This window comes from Drosophila sechellia, chromosome X (genome assembly GCF_004382195.2).
Source record: "Drosophila sechellia strain sech25 chromosome X, ASM438219v1, whole genome shotgun sequence".
In the NCBI taxonomy this organism is placed as follows: domain Eukaryota; kingdom Metazoa; phylum Arthropoda; class Insecta; order Diptera; family Drosophilidae; genus Drosophila; species Drosophila sechellia.
Window position 1 is genome coordinate 12,202,025 of NC_045954.1, and position 21,332 is coordinate 12,223,356.

Here is a 21,332-nt window from a genome sequence, read left to right on the forward strand (position 1 = left end):
ATGATCGGTGGAGCTGGTGGCCTGCATATACGAAACTCATATTGTCTATATGAAGGAGGAAGGCAGAAACCGAAACAAAAACAGAATTGAGAACCGAAAGAAACCGCGATCGCTGGGCTTTCTCTCTGGATCCGACGGATACGTGGGATTTGCGGATACACAGATGCGGATACCGATATACAGATACATATTCAGATCGGGCACGTTCTCAGATATAGTAGTCTCTGGGTATATCACTTTCAGATACGGATGCTGTGCGCTCCCGTGCGAACGCAGCGTTCAAACAGAGCGGAAGATTCCGCGTTGACGTTGTATCTTTGTATCTGACAGATACTCGAATCTATTTATTATTACTTTCTGCGGCTGGATTTTTGTATTGTTCCACGTTGTTGCCATTTCGGTGTGTTCTTGTTTTGCTTTATTAAGAATTTCGTGGTTTTTCGACCGTACACAACTACATAATATATCGTTAAATTATTTAGTTTTCTTTTTGTTTGTTTTGTCGCGCCACACACAAAATTATGGAATGTGTAACGTGGCGGATGCGTGATGCAGCCAAGTAAATGTGCGTGCAAATTAACTATCGACTACGAATTTCTTTCTATTTTTTTTAAGTGAAAGTGATGGTGATGGTGAAAGTGCAAAGCAGAGAGAGAGATTTTTGATGTTTGAATTTCCTCACCTGTGCACCTGGCCAAAAAGGCTTTCCCCCTGGCATGTCGTCACACACACATAGAACTATATACGGATATATAGACAATATATATATGTACTAATATATATATATATAAATATATAAATATATATATATATAGGGGGGAATGGAGAGAAGGCTAAAGAACGCTCTGGCAACCGCACAATCATACAGTCAATTTGCACTGTGTTTTTCGGGGCATTAAAACAAAAGCATTTCACTACGAAATATTTATTATCGTGTGTACCAATGTGGAATGTGTTTATAGTAGCCCCCAAAAGTCCAGATTCGAAATCGCCTTTATTTTCCAAACTCACCCACACTTACATTTTCCAATTTGTTCACATTTTCCTGTGTGCGTGTGTGTGTGTGTGTTTTCATTGCACCCCTCTCTCTCCGCCCCACAAATAGATTTTGGACACGTGCTAAGAGCTGGAATCCTTCGATCATTCAGAATAATTCCGCCATATAAACTGCTTGTCATCTCTGATGGACCACTCGATAATCAATCAACAAAAAGAAACTGGCAGCGGAAATAAGAAAAAACCAAAATGTATCTGCGGTGTGAAATCAGTTCATTAACGAAATCGATCGTGTGAGTTTGGACATTACGATTCTAACACCGATGTTTACATACATTGCTTAAAGGTGAGTGATCGTCGGGAGCCGAAAGATAAATATCTGTGTTTGAATTCAACGTTGATGGAAAGTTTTGCATTTCTTATCCCAGGAATCAAATACAAAACGTATTGAGCAGACGTGTGTAATTTGTATATAATTATATTAGTCAGTTCAACAATAGTGCCAAAGCTTAATAATTTAAATTGCCATTGCCAAACAATTTTGTATGATAGAAATTGAAAGCATCGAGAGAAAAAACAGTCAAAACAAATAAAAACAATTCCAGCTTTTCATATAAATGGGACAAACAATTGTGTATTAGGTAAACAAACATTTTTTTAATAGCCACTTATTCCACAAGAGTATATAAGCTACTTAACTACTTGCTTAAAATTACTTATATTAAAACAAATTTAAATTCAGAATTACCAATTAAATAAGTATCAATGTCTTACTTGGCCTTCTTTGGCATTGTCAGTTGTGTACATATGCACTCTTCAAGGGCACCCAGATTCAAATGAAAATATCTTTCGGATCCATAATGGCTTTAGCCTCGATTGGCCTAAAAACCTTAACCCTGAATCGGAATGTATAGCTTCCATCCTTTCGATGGTTGCCTCACTATTGGCACATCTTGTTTGTGTTTTTATCATATCCGGCAATCAATTGGCACGCTATCTCGCACAATTCGCCACTTAATTTCTATTTTTAATAACATTAACAACAAACATGGCATGGAGGGCGGCCGGAGGCGTGGCGGGGGCGTCCAAAAAGTATTCACAACAAATTCTAAATGAATCAAGCGCTTATTTTTATTTTGGTGGCGCGTCGAAGCAGCAACAGAGAAATCATATTTTTAAACGTTTGCCAATGGATTCCCTCCAAGAATTTCGCCTGAGTGTGTGGAGCTGTAAAATTCCTAACACATTTATCGGCCTCTCCAGCTCAACTTTCCCAAGCAAAACGGCCAAAAAGATATATTAGAATAAATAAAAGAAAAGGGGGAAAAACATTTAATGCAAGAAAGACTCTGAGTACATACCTAAAGAATGTCTAATCCGACTTGATTCCGCTGAATCAAAAGCTATTTCGACCAAACGAATACTTTTCAGAAAACATTTAACTTTTAAACATAAAATGTGAACTTTATAGTCCTAGATATTTTACTCGATGGCAGAAAAGATTGAGTTGCCCTGAACTGAATAAATGCAGCTAAGCAACCAATTAAAACTAGATTTTACAAACTTATTGATCATTTAAATGATTAAAATCTTATGAAAAATTAAATGTGAATAAATATAAATTAGATGGAATTTGAAAATATTAATTATTACAATAAAGGGAATATGAATGAAATGAAAAGTATTCATTCGCCACAGATTTCTCACTGTGTAATTAATAGAGACAAATAGTTCTTGAGGTTTCTTCACCCTCATCAACGTCTGCCCCACCCCCTTTCCACCATTTTTCAATGTCATTTCGCATACGTGACACACTTCCCTAGGGCGGGGGGAAAGGGGGGATCAAAAGTGGAAAGTACTTTCGAAAGAGGGGGCCTGGAGGCCACGATATAATATCAAGGCACGATCCACAACAAAACTGGCAGTTGTAGCAGCTACCGATTGTGTATACCATACACTTACATATATATTCTTTTGATATTCCCCTGCCTTTGTTGGCTCTCAGATATCCATCAACGAGGCTTTAAACGTGGCCAACACAGTTGTGGCAAAAATGCCAGTACACCGAAAGCAGGATACCACATACAGCTGACTAAAAATGTTAGCTGTTTATTTAATATAAATATAAAAGAAAACGCCTTGTACGCGCCATAAAGCCGCAAGCGAAACACAAACCAGAAGCCCCCGGAATACGGCCCAAAAACCTGGGGGATCATATCGAATGTGGATGGGATTTGGATTCGGATTCGGATACCGGGAGAGCACAAGATGATGTTCACACGTGCCCAGGTGCGCAAACAGAAGACCAGCAACTCGAGCAGCCAGCGACCACGGAGCTCGGGAGGATCGTCCCGCCATGAGGTGACTATCAATATGAATTCCATTTAAATTATGCTTAAACTATAAGTAGTTTTGCATGTATAGCTATTTTATATAATTAAAAAATTAATATTAACAAATTCCAAGTGAATCTTAAAATGTATGCCAAAAATATTAAAAGAAAAGTGAACTGAATTGTTTGCCTAGTCATTACTAGCTAATTAACAATTAATATGTATATATTTACACATTGAGAGCATTCAAGCAATGTTTTTGCCACATTTTTGTTCAACAATTTAAAAGAATAAAACTAATGTGTAAACACAAACACAAGTGTTTTTCCGGTATTTACCTTAAAGCAGGAGTGCTTTTGGTATTTTATAAAAGTGGGCTATTTGGCTATTAAATGGTACAACACGTCTGGCAACCAAAGGAAAAATTTACAATTTATTTATTTTTTCAATGTTTTATTAAATATTTGCCATAAGCTTTAAATGTATTTAAGACCATGTGAAGTGGTAAAATGATTAACTTAATCTAAGACTTGCTGTTCATGGAAGTTATTACATTGTTTTGTTGCTCTACATAGTCAATTTTAATTTTAATTTAATACTGATTATATTTGTTTTTTTCTAGACACGCTACAAACAAAGCTCCACCAGCAGTAGTGGAGCAGGCAGTGGCTTGAGTGGCGCCAGTGGAGCCTCCGGCGCCCGAAGGGATCAGTATCGGGACAGGGATCACTATGGAAAGCATTCCTTTGAGCTGCCACGCCAGCACTCCAAGGAGGAGGCCTATCATCAGGATCGGGAGAGCAGTGCGGGTGGTGGCGACAGGGGCGAAAGGAGTGGCATTGGTGGCAATGGTGGCGGCGTCACCGGCGGTGGCGTCTACGTGGACAGAAGGACTCGCCCGAGGAGCATAACCAATCGCCGGGGGGCGATCAAGCATCAGAAGTGAGTTTGAACAAAAATATTGAGCTAAAATGAAAGTAAAATATAAATTTACAGAACATTTACATTTGAAAAGCATTTTTAAAAGCAAACAAATGGCAGTTTTCATTACCCTTTGAATTGAATTATAAATATATTTAAATAAGTAAAAACACATTTTCAGAAGTAATACAATACTTTAATTTTGGAGCATTGTATTTGACTATTGTTATTAATCTATACTTTCTTATATTTTTTCTACAGAACCCACGTCATCAATGGTCATCGTTTTGTGGCCAAATTCTTTCGCCAGCCCACCTTTTGTGCCTTCTGCAATTTGTTTCTCTGGGGATTTGGCAAGCAGGGCTATCAGTGCATTAGTAAGTTAATACCCTGTACTAAAACTCGAAACATTAATGTAATGCCAACATTTTCAGTTTGCCAAACGGTGGTGCACAAAAAGTGCCATGATAAGCTTCTGGGTAAATGTTCCGGTTCCGTCTTCACCTCAGCCAGTACAATTGTAGGTGTTATTGTAAAGTTAATTAACTTAAATTCCTCAAATAATTTGTATCAATTTAGTTACTACGCAAACGTTTTAAGATCGATATGCCACATCGGTTTAAGCCGCACACTTTTATGTCGCCGACTTTTTGTGACCATTGCGGATCTTTAATGGGTGGATTTTTCATTCAGGGCCTCAAATGCGAAGGTAAGTCTTCCCCAATTTATATTACAGAATTATAAGCACTTTATTAGTAAAATCGAATTTAGATTTAAAATGTTTTTGTTTAACTCCTTCAAAGTTGCAATAAACCAATTTTAACTTGGCACCAATAATTCGAAACCGTATAAACATACAATATATTTATTATATTTTTCTTATTACATTCTAAATCTAAATTTTTATGAGACTGTATTAAGTGCTATAATCTTTGACAAAGTAAGTTCTTAACTTAATTCTGTTGCGATTTTCATTGGCTACATTGGCTCGAGCTTTTGGCAGGTGGCACCATCTGTGCCAGAGGTAAACCGCAAAGCTTTTACAAAAAGCTTCCCTGATTCTTTAGTGGTCATAACAACCCCAGAGTTTTGGGCTTATTCCTAACCACAAAATGTAACGGTCAGCAAAAATAATGGGTATTTTTGAGGCTTAACAGATTTTTGCTATAGTTGTTATTAAAGTTTCCGACGAAGAAAAATATCTCCTACAAACGGAATTTTCGGCATAGCTTCGCTAAAAATTGTCATATAGATGAAAGAATAACTGTTTTGAGCAGCTAATTACCAATGCTAACGATCCCTATCACTTTTTGACGGATTTAGGAAAATTAATTTTTGGCTAAATTTTCGCATTTTGCATCATCAAAATATGCGAAAAATGGCGAAAAAATAGAATTCCTTCTTTTTAACACAGTTTGATTGGAAATTTAATTAAGAGCTCAACGAGGTATACCATTCCATATTCGGGCTATCATTTTTTAAGTTGTGGCCAAAAAACTGATTATTTGATGACCAAACTTCGGAAAAACGACTTTTCCCAAAAACTTGATATTTACAAACGGAATTTTAGTGATAACTTCGCTAAAAATTGTCAAATTGATGAAAGAATAACTGTTTTAAGTAGCTAATTACAAATGCTAACGATCCCTTTCACTTTTTGAGGAATTTAGAAAAATTTATTTTTGGCTAAATTTTCGCATTTTTTGTAAGAGGTAACATCATCAAAATTTGCAAAAAAGGGTCAAAAAATAGAATTTAAATTTTTGAACACAGTTTGATTGGAAATTAAATTACGAGCTCAACGAAGTATAGCATTCCATATTTGGGCAAATATTTTTTAAGTTGTGGCAAAAAAACTGATTATTTGATGACAGAAATTCGAAAACATTGCTATTGCCAAAAACTTGATATTTAGAAACGGATTTTTCGTCATAACTTCGCTGAAAATTGTTATATAGATAAAACAATAACTGTTCTTAGCAGCTATTTACCAGTGCTAACGATTCGAATCACTTTTTGAAGGATATTTTTTTGTAATGGGTAACATCATCGAAGTGTGCAAAGAATGGATTTTTGCTACATGTTGTATCTTTAATTTACATTTCTGCGTCAGAGGCAAAATAAATTAACTTTTAAAATTAAAATTCTATTAAAGTTTTCGACGAAGAAAAACATTTCTTACGAAATATATAAGTGCGACCCATTTAACGTTTCCCGATAAATTCTTGAAATTATCATGAACAGTACGTTATTCTGTGAAAATGAAAAGACAATCATTACATTAAACTTTTAAGAACCATTTTTTATGCCAACACTGCGTATGAGTAATATGGTTGTACTCATTACACATAGTACATTTATGAAATTTCTGCACTGCTGGAAGTGCAATGAAAAGCAAACGCACTTAAGTTACATATATGCAATTTTCTCCAATGGTGTCGTAATTTTTCAAACCGAAACGAGGGCCATTCATTGTGCAGGTGCATGAAATTGTGCAATACATTTGCTCTTTTTATTCGACGAACAAAGGAATAAATACTTTCACTCGATGTGTGTGCGATCAAAGCGGAAATAATGCGAAAGCCAGATTAAGCTGAAACCTCTATATATAATAGATGGTTAGACAGATAGCCAGACTGCATTAGAAATCAATTTATTGCGACTCTGCCAACACAAGACATGCCAAAAAGGGGGGAAAAAACATGGCGTACCGAACAAGACGAAAATACAACGCAGCCAGAAAAAATGCCGTGATATTCGACTGACAGGATACCTATTAATTTTTATGACATAGCCTTTAGTCTCAAAGAGTACATATTTTATCACAGTTATAGTGTGTTACAAACTATTATATCGCTTATAACTTAATTTGTATTGCTATTTAGGCATCGTAAAAATATTGCACATATTTTTAGCTCTTATTTTTGCAAAGCATCGATAGATAAATAAATTATTATTTACCACAAAATAATATTTTAATAACAAGACAATATCAGGAAGTACACACTTCAACTAGATAAAGCATAACCTTCAGATATTATCCGTAGATTATTTTATTTAAGTTTAATTCCGTTTATATATTTTAAATAATAGCCTGAAAGTCAATCGCACTTAGTTTAGCATTTGGAAAGTGCTTAGAACAAACATATAAAAGGATTTTTTTTGTAAATTTTCCAAGTGGTTTCGTTTTAAGGGGTATTAAAACTTAATAACCCATTAACTGGATATGAAAGCGAATATGTTTTCTTAAGTGAAAGAGTAAGCCCATGGATATGCACTTTTGCAACCGGCGGGACAGGAATGCAGTGCAAAAATATCGCACACCGAAATATATACATATATATATGTGCATTCAGCCGATCTCCCCGCGACTCACTATAAATCGCAAAGATTATGTAGTGAGGCAGAGGATAAAGAAAACAAAAACCACAAATAAGAAAGAAGAGCATGTTGCAGTTCTATTTCTAGTTGTTTGGCGCTTTCCAACTGCCTCTTCCTCTTGCTCGGGGATCTATAAATGTACTTTGCGGAACCGAAAAGCGTCACCATTAGCATCGCATCTACGATTCCGAGTGCTACGGGTAGTACATCTCATGTGAGATACATCCTACGTGCGGCATTTCTGGCATTTGTTTTCGATTTCCTCGCTTTCTTTTTGCGGGGGGGGGAGGGGGACGGAGAAATTTAGCCAAACATCTCGATAGCAGGTGCTACCAAAAGGCAGATTGATGATGGCCCAAAAGGATCCTAGCCACTTTTGCCATAAGCCATGTACAACGATGTTTGCGATCATTGGATTTTCAATACAGATAAAAAGTCATTACTTCAATCCATATAAAATCCATATAAAAAATAAGGTTATTAAGGCATTATTGATTTCTTTTGATTTCAAACTCTTTAAGGATGCTTTCAACTCAGCTTACATTGTAAACTGTTATATTTTGTTCCATATATTTTCATATAGAAACAGTATTAAAGATCTTGCTTAGACTTTTCTCGACATTCCAGTCTTGAAATACCCACATTTCTTTTCACTTTCTCCAATCTCAGAGCATCTCAATTTGTTGAAATTGCCATTTCACTGTACATCGCTCAGATGAACACTTTGATGTTTGATTACACTTGCCTAATTCGTTTAATTTATGGCTTATACACATTTTAGTGACAATTAATTGGTCACACATTTTATGACAGCAATCCCCCATATTGCTTGTTCTCTTTTTCAGCCCATGTCTATTTCTATCGCTATTTTGAATTGATACAGACAGACAGAGATACTGCTGCCAAGTTAGCCTCTCTCTCACACAGATGGACTTCGAATTTTCCCGTGAAAATCATCGACATGTGTGTGTGTGTGTGCGTGTGTGCTTGTGAGTTCAGAAATCGGAATTGAAAATATTCTGCGCTGCCTTTCACATTTCAGTAGTTTCCGTTAATGCGTTCGCCTCGTCGAGTTAGCTCCTTTGAATTTTTTCCTGTGTCGCGCTGACGGTAAAAATCATAACAAAAAATAATTGTTTCTCAAAAGAGCATTCGAATGTACCAAAAAAAATCTATACCTTGTGTTTAAAGTGGCTAATAAAAAACGAAATAATTATATTACGGTACAACATAGAAGCAACAACGACAAAATTGTCAGCAATTTATGCGTGAAAAATAGCTGAGGAAAATCGCAGACAACGACTCGTGAGCGCTTACGTCATGCGAAAAAATTTATCTCCTACATCGGATTATATATCTATATCTATATGGCACATGTGGGCTAAAGACGAAAGCCAATAATAAACATATTATGTATCGAGCGAAAAAAATCCATTGAAATAATTGAAAAGCCATCGATTCCAGCTGACCTTCAGCCAATGACAGTTCAATTTTTAAATCCATATCAAATGGCTATTATTCGGTATTTAAAAATCTAGCACTTTAGCATAAAACTTCACTGGAAACGCTTTGTTTATTGAGTCGCATAAACAAATCGGATAGCTTTCATTTTTCAAATGAATAAAAATGGCTATCAATCTTTTTGATATCCATTTGGATTTTCTACCAAAGTTTAGCTGATTCAGACTGTTAAAAAGAATTCCTTAAATAGTAACCGAAAGTAATGTTTTCAATAAAAAATTAATGAATATTTATTAAGATAAATTACCAAACTATTTCCATTTTAAAACGTATACTTAGAAACAGGTTCTGTAATATTTCTACATATTTAAAATATTAATTGCCTAAGAAATCTGTAAGAAAGTTGGCTAATTTCGTTTAATTTCGATCGCAGCGTTTTGTTCGATCTGGCGGCATTAAACCTTTGGGCCAATTAGGCAATAATTAATGTGACTTCGGTATTGCCAAATGCTGGCACATTATGACAGCCGTTTTGAAATCTCTAAAAATTGTATAATTAAACTGCGGCAGCGTCGCAGGGAAAGATACATATGCAGATACATGAACGACAGCCCCAAAAATACATATTTCAAGCAAGCGTTAACCTGTGAAGAATAAACTGAAGTGCCACCGAATTTATGGTCGAATCTCTGTGTCCGTTCCCAATCTAAATTTATCATCTTGCCCAATTGAATGTGGGATTAGTCTGGTTAAAGGCCGCAATCGCCATTAAATTGAGTTATTGACATCGAATTGGCTTAGCCGGAAATCGAATTGGAAATGAACAGATCGGCAATCGAATCGGTTTATTTAGTTAATGATAGACCAATGGCCGAATGAGGAAGTACAGTGTGCTTCCAAGCAGTTTATCTAGGCCAAATCTTATATTTTCTAATCAATTTTGACTTTTTACACATTCATTAAATTATTTCAATAATTAAAATGTAATATATGCTGTTATAAAATTTTGTTAGCAAATTATTTTTATTAGCTTCTAGTGTAGTAGTTCGCCATTAAAGTCAAAACTAGCTATGACTGTGCCATTTAGATAAAGATATTTATGTGTATATCCGAATACAGCGTAATTACGATTAAAATATGAGAGCCTAAACGAACCGAAGGAAACAATTAAGCTAAAAGCAGCGGAAAAGCGCCGGAAAATAAGCAAACCAAAAATTCAAACCGAAGGTTTTCTTCGTGTATTGTGATTTTTTGTTTTTGTTTTTGTTTGTTTTGTTTGAGTGGCTGCTGCAAAATGCCTCTGTATTCGGATTCAACCAACTACTACTATAGTGGCGGCAGCAGTCAGCTGTATTCGCCGTACTATAGTTCCGGCTTGGGTCTCAACTTGGGCATGGGATCCTCACCAGGATCGAGCTATACGTCCAGCTACAATCGCTCATATCCGGCCAGCTATATGGTACCCCTGAGTCCCTCCTCGCCGAGATCGCCGAGCAGTTATTCCAGTGGCAGCTCCGGCGGCAGTAGCTCCCTCCATGGCCTGGGCTCCAGATATCAACCCAAACTGACCACGATTACGGAGACGGGTCGGCACAGTGGTCATAGCAGCCTAATGCCTCTGACCAGGATTAACTCACCGAAATACAGCAGCTCGGTTACAACTACGAGTTATGGTTCATCGGGCGCGAGTAGTCGGTACATACCAGCCAGACCCATTGCCATCAATACGGCGGATATCGATGTGAGCTCCTCGCGATATCGCAGGGCAGTGCCATCCAAGTCGCAGGAAAAGGAGCAGCCCAAGGAGGAGGTGAAGCAAAAGGAGCAGAAGGAGCAGGCGGAGGAGGAGGTTAAGCCTTCTCCCAAGGAAACACCAGCCGAAAGTTCAGATGCAGGTGCCGAAACCAGACCCAATCGTAGGTCAACCATCAGGAGAAATCGTCCGGTTGTAAGACTATCTACCATACGAAGACGCAGCAGGGATCGCAGTGCCGAGAGTACCAAGAAGGAGGAAGTGAAGGAGCATCAATTCAGGGATCTGCCACCTGCCACCGAGCCCAGTTTGAGTTGGCGTCAAAAGTTGGCCGAAGAATTGGCAGCCTTTCCAGTGACCAGCAACAAAAAGTCACCCGGCGAATTGCTTCGCGAGAGATTCTATATAAAAGATGAGAAGGAGGAACCAACCAATTTCAATAGAGTCCAAATCCAAGAGCTTGTCCAACCACAAAGTGCTCATAAAACTTCGACTCCGGAAGTGGAGATAAGTGCCAAAAAGGAAGTGGATGACGAAAAGGAGGATGACTCCGATAAACAGGAACAGGAACTGGAGGAAATGCAGGAGACCATTCGTCGTTTGAGTTTGGTCCAATGTCCAACATTTCATGACATTTGCGAGGATATTTCATCCGATAAAATTGATGATGATCTGAATGCCGGAGAACTCAGACGCAGGGCCTCCATTATTCAGGAGCAAGAACAGGAAATCTTAGATAAGTTGCAGAAGTCGAACTCCGGCAGCTTTCAGTTGATCCACCTGGAACGTAGATCCAGTCACGATAGTACCACAACAAACGATGAAGATCTCAAGGAGAGATCCAAAAGGCGGTCCAAGAAGAGTAAGAAGATGCGCCACAAGATCACCGCCATTGTTGAGGTGGAAAATGCGCCCCAAGCTCAGCCAGTGGAACACATGCCCAGTGTTTTGGAGTTGAATGAGGAATCCCTATTAATACAACCATTGACTACCGGTTCCGGTTCGAGTTCCACTCCAACTCCCAGTCCGAAGCCGAAGTTCACCGTAAATGTGGAGACTGTGGAGGAGCATCATCAGATACACAAGATCTTCAAGTTGCCCAAAAAAAAGACAGTGCTCAAGGATCAGGACAATTCGTCTTTGCCCGAAGGTTTCATGAAAGCTGCGCCCAAAACAACCAAGACATCGCCTCTGAAGAAAGCAAATAAGCAGCAACTTGTGAATGAAGCGCAGATTTTCACCTTTGATGAGGCAGCCATACAACAGCAGCAAAAAGTGCAGCAGCAGCAACAAACGCAGCCGCAACCTGAACTACCTAAAACCGAGGCCAAAGTCGAGGGTGTGGCTACGCCCAAGCCCATTCGTAAGGCTATACAGAAATCGGAAAGCGGCGAGGACTTTTGGTCACAGATCGGTTCTAGGGAAACGCTATACATGACCAATCGTAAAAAGGTCTTTAACATGCGGCAAGAGCAACAGGAGCAGCTCCTGGAGGAGGAATCGCCTAAATCACCAGCAACGCCAAAGGAAACAAAGACAGATTTAAAGACACCAACAACTCCCAAGCTCAAATCGGAAATTCTCCTCGAGCTGAAGACAACACCTTCCATTGTGTCCACAAGTGGCAAATCGGAAGCTCAAAAGGTACCATCAACACCACTTACTCCAACGGTTGTAAAAACTAACCAAGTCGAAGCAAAGAAAGTAGAATCAATCGATACTTCAAGCAAAGCACCTGCTAGTGCAATATCAAAAACTGCTGAATCTGCAAAATTAAAATCCGAAACTGATAATAATAAGGCCAAGCCGACAATGGCTAAAAAAGACTTGCCAAAACTAAAAACGGCAGAAGACACTAAGCCAACAATAACAACCAAAGCGACAACTGCAACACCAACGATGGCCTCACCAAAAACAACACTAAGGAACACAAACAAACAACAAACTAAGGAAGAAATATCACAAAAAACAGAAAGTGCAGCTACATCACAAATAAAGGCCGATAAACCAACAGCACTGCAAGTAAAACCACAAGAACTAACGAAAGTAGCAGAGCCCACAACACCACAAGCTAAAATAGAAACACCACCAAAGGATTCACCAGCAAGAAAGATTGTAACACCTACAACACCACAAGCTAAAGCAGCTGCATCAACAACATCACCACTAACAACACCACAAAAAACACCGCAAGCCAAGGCAGCAACAGATGAGCCCAAGTCAACACCAGCAGCACCAAAGACAACAATGGCCAAGATCAGCATGACAACAATGGCAGGAACAACTGTTGCCGAGGCAGGAAAAACAATCTCACCCAAGGGGATCAAGCAATCTGGCAACGCCGTAACCATGCCAGCAGCAACACCAACCACACCAACAACAGCAACAGGCAAATCAAAATTGAACGAAACAGCAGGGCCAAAAATAAATAGCGGGCAGCCGGCCAAGTCACCTGAACAACAACAGGCAACAGCAGCCGCAGTCGAAACGAAAATAAATAAAACAACGGACAAGGAACAACAGCAGCAGCAGCAGCGGCCGCAGCAACAGCAGCAACAACTGATCGACACGGCAGCAACATTGGTGCCACAAACGGAAACCAAAACGAAATTGACGGAAGCCGCTGAGCCAACGGGCAAGTCAAAGGTGCAATCACCGAAAACGACAAAGCCAAAAAGTGCCGGCAAAACAAATGTTGGCAAAAAGAAGGCTGCAACGCCAGCAGCAGCAGCAGTAGCAGTAGCAGCAGCAGCAGCAGCAGTCGCCGCACCAGCAGCAGCAACAGAAGCTGTTACGGCTTTGTCTGAGAGCAATGTGACCCCAATCAATGCCGATCAATTTATAACGCTGGCCCCCACAAAGGCGGCCAAAACATCACCGAACAAGCAGCAAGCATTGCAATTGCAACAGCAACATGAGGAGCAGCAGCGGCAGCAGCAACAGGCCACAAATGCGTCATCGCCGGCGGCAACTGGCGATGCAACCACAACGCCCACAACAATTGGTGTTGCTGCTGTTAATGTTGCTGCTGTTGCTGTTGCTGCTGCTGCTGCTGCTACTGATGCTGCTGCTGATGCGACTACCTCGCTCAGCAGCAACAACAGCTGCGGCGAAGGCGTCGGCAATAATTTATCAAAGTTTGCAACAGTATCGAATTTGGCACAGTGTCTGCGAGACGTTGATGCCGAGCTAGACGACTATATACCCTCGTCGGCGGAAAATAGCCAAGAAGACGACGACGACGACGGGAGCGGCAGCAGTTCCGACGATTATTCCAGTGTTGACGGTTGTGCGAACTTAAGCGCCAGCATGAAAAAGAAACTGCGCAAGGAGAAAAAGAAGCAAAAGGCGAAAGCCGCCGCCGCCGAGGCGAAAAGGTTCGATCCGCACAAGAAGATCAAGATCGATACGACGAACAAGTGTTATGTGAAGGAGGAGGCGCCCAGGTATCCACTGGTGGCCACACCGCGCCCGCTGTGGAAGCGCGAGAAGATCGTCTATTCGGATGAGAATACGGACGATGAGAGCGGCAGCGAGGAGGGCAGCGGTGGCTCCTTGGACGAGGACAGCGACGACGAGAGCGGCGGCGAGGAGTGCAGCTCCACCAGCAGCAGCGCCAGTTCCGAGGATCTCGATGCGGTGGCCATGGCCACCAAGGGTGGTAGCTCCAATGCCACAACGGTGCTGGATTCGCCCAGTTCCAGCGGCTCAAATGCCGGAACACTGGGTGTTCCCAGTGCTGGTAGTGGCGGTGGTGGTGGCGCCTCCACATCCAGCTCGCCGTCCATCATCCGGATGAGCACCTGCAGCAACGATTCCGGATTCGAAGGCGGCACCGCGCCCTCCAGTCCCAAGAAGATGTTAGGTAAGGCTGGCTGGCCGATTGGTCGATGCGATCGATACCCTGTTCATCTCGAAAAAATAGCGCACAAATCAGTCAATACACTGGGAAAAACGCAGAGCAAGCTAACTAATTCAGAATTAATAATAATAATAATTCAGAACTTTTTGATAGCAATAGGGCTAGTTTCCAATTTTAACTAGTACTATTAAATATATTTTTTAATTAGCTTAGATTTTCCAATATTTACCAATATTTTTAGATATGGAATATCTATGCAGAAAGCTTAAAAAGATTTTAGTAAAATATCTTACATTTTAATAGTCTACATTTCATGACTGCTAGAAAATAGAGAATTGTAATAATTATAAAATTGTTTTAAAATGCAATTGATAAAAGCTACTGCTCAGTTTTTTCCCAGTGTACATCAATTCACACACCTTTCCCCTATTTCCTTCGCTGGTCACTTGTATGGGCGGCACGTGTCCGGATCAAAAAGAGCTTTCGACTTAATTTCGACTATCCCAGGCATTTCGGAATGCCTTCGTTTTCACACAAGAAAAAAAAAACACCAATCTATAGATATAAGATATATGAGGATTTTTGGGGAAAAGTAGAGAGACAAAGAAATAAACAAAGTCATAACGATCAATAGCTAGTATATCATCCGGGGCAAAGATGCCCCCGTCTATATAAATACATATTCTCGTCTAGCCGACGGCATAGTACTAAAATTGAGCCCAAACTGTTAACTAGGAAGTGCAAGTGCTGAAAATTATATTCAGCGGAAAATGCGAGTGGTTCAATGACCTGCAGCTGGAGAAAAAATTGTGAGTGATTATTGAATATGAATATGCGGAGTTTTTCCTATTTTCCTATTTTTCTGGGACACTTTTATCTGGGTTAATTGAGTTTATAGATATGTCTTTTATGGCCTTTTTTTAAATGAAAGAATATGCGGACTATTTTAATAGCTCTTTTTCCCACCAAGTAATGATTTTATTATTACTTATGATTTGTTCTAAGCTATAAGTGCTTTAATTTCTGTTTAAATTACTATATATTGTGTGTTAGTTCGGTCTTTTCTTGGTATTCTCTTTGATGTAGAAGTTCTTTCTTTTTGTTATGATTTTTGTCTTAGGTTCGTAATTTGTTGTAAAATGTAATTTTATTGAGTGGATTCATATTTGTGTATTATTTTTTACCAAGTCATAAGTAACAATTTCTTCCTTCATGTGTTTTTATTTCTAAAAAAAACGCACACAATTTTCAAAGAGCGGATTTTAGTCCGCCTATTTTGTTTACGGTTTTATTTATTAGCATCGTTACTCATTTTGTGCGATAGTGAATTTGGGGAAGCGACTTCCTATTTCTATTGCTCGATTCGTGTTTTATGTAATTTTCGCCGCGAATTTTATCGTTGCTTACTGTTCCGTGGTGGCGTTTCCTTGATGTTTGTGCGAGAATTTGCTAGAGATCCGCTGCCAGAAGTCGCAAAAAGCGGCAAAGAGAAAGAATCTACAAGTTGGCATTTTACTTTTAGCCAAAACAACAAATGAAAACAAATTGTTTAGGTCATCGTCGTGTCTGTCTGAGCGTCAAAGAGAAAGCTTTTGTGTACATAAATTCAGATATATCTGCAAAGATACTATATAGATTTAGACATCGCCTTCAGTTGTTTTAACCATACGTAAAAACAAAACAACGCAGTTATTGGCCATACATACAGTCAATTCACAGATTATATAAATTCGCTGTGCGGAGCGCGGAAAATCATTTGTGTTTTGTTCCGTTGCCACACTGCGTATACGTGATATCCGGCTATCCGCCTCATTTAGTTGGAAATTCAATCAAAGTGGGCAGCAAGAATTGCGGATTCGCATTGTTTATGCGAACAGAACCTCCCACCCCAAAATAATCGTCGGAAATTCATGTCTTTAAACCGATTGAAATGCACCGAGAACAATAATCATTTCAATGAATGAGAAATTTGTTTGAAAGCAAGAGCACTGTTTTTCGAAATTTTCTCTCATGTTCAAAATGTTTGTGCCTTAGGATAATTTGAAAGTCAAGCCTTTTAGAATCTGAACAAATGAATTAGTTATAAATAATTATAATTAACTTTACAATATCCATAAAATAATTGTACTTGAATAAAGTGGTGACAAAATGGGGGATTATTAACTTATTTGCCAAGTTAGTCTGAACATTTTTGGTCTTGTACCTGGCTAATTTATACTACAAAACATCTTTGCCAGTACATTTTTAATTCGAAAACATTTTGCTCGAGTCATAAAAGCGTGCAGCCAATAAATCGCAACAGAAGATTGGGTAACCCGCCCAGTTTGCCGCAACAAAAATGTATTAATAATTTGTTTGCAATTAATTCCCCTCCAATGCGATGTTATGCGTGGGCCCCATCCACAATCACATCCACATCCACGTCCACGTCGAAATTTAAAATTTAAAAAATCGAATCGAAACACGCGAACAACCAGAATGTGACGTGAATTGTCACAAGAAATGCGAGCGGCTCACGGCCAATTTATGCGGTGTCAATCAGAAACTCATCGTTGAGGCACTCAACCACGTGAAGCGAGGTAAAAATCAGACAAAATGCACAAATCACACTCGAAATGGGAAATATGGAGGCCAAATAATATTCACATTTTTTGCCTCGAATTTATGGGTCCGATTTTGCTCAGAACAGAATTTATAATGTGTTAATAGAGCGACTGGAAACCAGGAAATAATTATTCTGGGGGAAGTCTTTCATATATGCATTTCGTGAGAGAAAAATCTTAGCAAAAATATATAAAATATATAAAAAATTCAAAGAGAATTTAAAATATAAATTTAAAAAGAAATTGCTTAAATAATGCAGTGCTGTGATTCATTTGGCCGTATGCTAAGTTAATCAAGAGCAATACATTTTTATGAGTTCTGTTAGCAAAATCAGACCCAAAAAATATCGAATTTAATAGAGATCTTATAAAGATCCATGTGCTAGACCCCGACTAATTCTCCCGAATAATTAGGAGCCCGAGAAGCCCGTGACTCACCCAGCACTCCGCCCAGTTTGAATCCAGCCTATAAAATCGAGGCCAGCGAAGAACACGATGGTATGCCGATTAAATATGATATAAGTCCCACATATGTAGCCCAAATTCAAGTGACCATCGGAAGAACTCATCAACGAACATTATCTATTTGCATTCTGCTAACATAAATATTTATTTTATTTTAACTAACTTTAACTTTTATTCCATGACTGCGGTCTCTCTCTTTCTGCAACTATAAACAAAAAAACCTTGCTGTCTCGATCGCACAGAAACATCATATACATATTCACAATTCCAAAAATCCGGACGTTTCACTGCGCCAGCAACAGTAATACCTAGATTTAAGAATTATTCGGTAGATGATTTCCACTTTCTGGCCGTTCTTGGCAAGGGAAGTTTCGGCAAGGTGAGTTGAGAATATGATATTCCCATATTTTGTCGTCTAATTGCGAATTTTTGATACAGGTTCTGCTTGCTGAGCTGCGTGACACCACATACTACTATGCCATCAAGTGCCTGAAAAAGGATGTCGTCCTGGAGGATGACGATGTGGACTCCACGCTCATCGAACGCAAGGTCCTGGCCCTGGGCACCAAGCATCCGTATCTGTGTCATCTGTTTTGCACCTTCCAAACGGAGGTAAGCTAAATAAAATAATATAAATTTAAATAAGAAATATATACAGTATAAACCTGAGTGTATTGCCTAGCAACTCTTAAGAAAACCTTAACTTTGGGGTCACCGTAGTGCAATGACCCTTGGCTAAAATTCATATTTAACTAACAAATATTTAAAAAAATTTTCTTTGCTCTGGAAAACTATCCCAATCAGTTGAAGTCGTAATGTGGCTTACAAACTGATATTATCCAGCTAAAAATATTCAGAAGAAGGTGTTACATGCGCCCCTTTAGCTTTCAATTAGAGGCAATTCTCAGGTGGGGGTCACCAGTCGAAGGTGTGTCTGCACTCTTGATCGATACTTATCATATAGAACAATCGATCGGGCGGGCTATTTATAGCCAGAGGAAAGGTAAAACGTTCTATTTTTGGAGCACTGGGGTCTGGCCATCGATTGGGGCACACGACGTCGATCGGACATCATGTAGATCAGGGTGCCTTTATTTTATTGTATTTGTTTTGTTTGGTTTTGTTTTTTTTTTTTTTTTTGTGTATGTGTGTTTTTCTATCAATCCGAAAATTTGCATCTGCATCTGCAAATGCAACGTCTTGCATTGACACCGATTAGAAGGTATTTTAATTATTTATGACTTTGGGGGACGATCTCTCAATCTCAATCTCAATCGGAATCTCGATCTCTCGCTATATTATTGGTCTCTCGCCAGTTCTCGATCTGTATGTTAACTTCTCGCTATATTTTCTATATATTTTCCGCAGAGCCACTTGTTCTTTGTGATGGAGTACCTGAATGGCGGTGATCTCATGTTCCACATCCAGGAGAGCGGTCGCTTTTCCGAGGAGCGAGCCAGATTCTATGGGGCCGAAATCATCTCGGGCCTCAAATTCCTGCACAAAAAGGGCATTATCTATAGGTGGGCTCATATCACATTGCTTGTAACTATTTGGTTTAATATATTTCTTGGCCATTTATAGGGATCTCAAACTGGATAATGTCCTGCTGGACTACGAGGGACATGTTCGCATTGCCGATTTTGGCATGTGCAAATTGCAAATCTATTTGGACAAGACGGCAGATAGCTTTTGCGGCACACCCGATTATATGGCGCCCGAAATCATTAAGGTATTAATCTGTTACTAATATGTAGTAGTCTTAATTTTTTAGATTTACCTACCTACTTTTAACGCTTACCTTTCTATTTGTAGGGTGAAAAGTACAATCAGAATGTGGATTGGTGGTCGTTTGGTGTGCTGCTCTACGAAATGCTGATTGGACAGTCGCCATTCAGTGGCTGCGATGAAGACGAGCTCTTCTGGTCCATTTGCAATGAAATTCCATGGTTCCCAGTTTACATATCCGCCGAGGCCACCGGGATTCTCAAGGGGGTAAGATAAATAAATCCATTTAATACAAATATAAATACTTTATAAACCTTTCATCTAATACCTCTCAGTTGCTGGAGAAGGACTATACGAAGCGTATTGGTTCGCAGTACAGCCCGGCTGGTGATATAGCCGATCATATATTCTTCCGCCCGATCGACTGGGGTTTGCTGGAAAAGCGACAAATCGAGCCGCCCTTCAAGCCGCAAGTGGTGAGCATTTGATGGAGCTATTGCTTAATTAACTAATTTTATTAATTTTGTGTGTGTTTTTTTTTATTCGTCAGAAACACCCCCTGGATACCCAGTACTTCGATCGGGTCTTCACCAGGGAAAGGGTGCGTCTAACCCCCATCGACAAGGAGATACTGGCATCCATGGATCAGAAGCAGTTCCACGGCTTCACCTACACAAATCCTCACATCACCCTGGACTAGAGCCTAATTAATGTCCTAATTAATTATTTAGAGCAACAGTATTTGTATATGTAAATATTTATTATGGCCAAGAAAACAAGAGATTAACAACCAAAGAATATTTGAAGTGAAATCGAAATTTTAATACCTTGTAGTTAAGCTTTGGAGCACATTGAAAATTTGTAATTCTAGTCAGTTAGCTATACGTTTATGTCTAAGTCTAATTGTACAGATATCCTTCCTCACATTTACCTATATATATATATATATATATATACGTATGCATATATGGTAAATCTTTTTTTTTTTGCAAATTATTTGTTCTAAATTTTAGTGCTTAAGCAAAGGTCTACGTCTATGAGAAATAAAAAATAAATAAAAAATACAAACATAATGCGGGCTTAATGTGAATATTGATGTTGAACAAAAACATTGTCAATCAAATGGGATTGTGATTTAGCTACCGTTACCAGCGCTTTCCGGTGATTATCAATTAATACAGTGCGTTTCGAAAAAGTAAGTCTTGCAACGAAATTAAGTTGTAAAGTCCATAATTTCCAAATAAATACAAAAGTGAAACTTAAAAGGCTCATTATGAACCCCACACTTTATTATAATGCTAAAGTGGACTTTCATTAGGTTCTTTGGTTATGTCACGCACTGTACCGGACTGTCCATATGCAAATGTGGAACAGTGAGAGTGATCAGCGGAGCGTTTGTCAACTGCAAAAGCCGGCTGAAGTGAAAATTCTGAGCCACGCTTTTCCACCTTGCTAATCTGCATAGAGAGTTTACTACCTTTGTTTTTTTTTCAATGCGGGTGTCTTTTGTCTTAATGCTAATGGGCCGGAGATGTGTGTGCTTATGGTTGTGTTTGGCTTTTTGTTTGGGTCACCACCAGTGGCAGCGAGAGTGGACGGGTTATGTTTTAATGGCCATTGTAATGGCTCAACTGTCGGCTAGTGAACCAGTTTTAATGTCAATCCACACGAAGGCATTCAAAGAATTATTCTTCTCCACTGTGGCATAAATCAACACACTCACACACGCTGGACTCACTTGATGTTGTTAATAAATTTGTGTTGCCCATAACAAAATAGAGGGAATAATGGAAGAAAGAGCCACTTCAACAGGCCCCCAAACAATAAAC

General features: G+C 39.1%; 1 protein-coding gene across 4 annotated transcripts; it reads left to right on the top strand.

The window, feature by feature from the left end:
* The first annotated feature begins 250 nt into the window (after positions 1–250).
* On the top strand, positions 251–20,571 carry LOC6618556 (putative protein kinase C delta type homolog). Of its 4 annotated transcripts, none has more exons than XM_032725107.1 (16): positions 251–400; positions 1,106–1,342; positions 3,002–3,357; positions 3,952–4,271; positions 4,512–4,627; positions 4,685–4,770; positions 4,830–4,959; positions 17,185–17,286; positions 17,725–17,808; positions 18,018–18,154; positions 18,214–18,387; positions 19,144–19,298; positions 19,360–19,507; positions 19,591–19,770; positions 19,839–19,979; positions 20,054–20,203. In XM_032725107.1, the coding sequence occupies exons 3-16, from the start codon at positions 3,265–3,267 to the stop codon at positions 20,201–20,203; spliced, it is 2,016 nt and encodes a 671-aa protein (XP_032580998.1). In that variant the 5' UTR covers positions 251–400; positions 1,106–1,342; positions 3,002–3,264. The 4 variants fall into 4 exon arrangements, with proteins under 4 accessions (XP_032580998.1, XP_032580999.1, XP_032581000.1 ...); XM_032725108.1 differs by lacking the exon at positions 251–400 and adding an exon at positions 550–565; XM_032725109.1 differs by lacking the exon at positions 251–400 and having other exon boundaries at positions 1,016–1,342.
* The last annotated feature ends 761 nt before the right edge of the window (positions 20,572–21,332 follow it).

Coding starts and splice junctions, on each gene's coding strand:
- LOC6618556 (XM_032725106.1), top strand. CDS start 10,387: ATGCCTCTGTATTCGGATTCAACCAACTACTACTATAGTGGCGGCAGC. Junction 18,388..19,143: donor TTTGCACCTTCCAAACGGAG/GTAAGCTAAATA, acceptor TATTTTCCGCAG/AGCCACTTGTTCTTTGTGAT. Junction 19,980..20,053: donor CGCCCTTCAAGCCGCAAGTG/GTGAGCATTTGA, acceptor TTTATTCGTCAG/AAACACCCCCTGGATACCCA.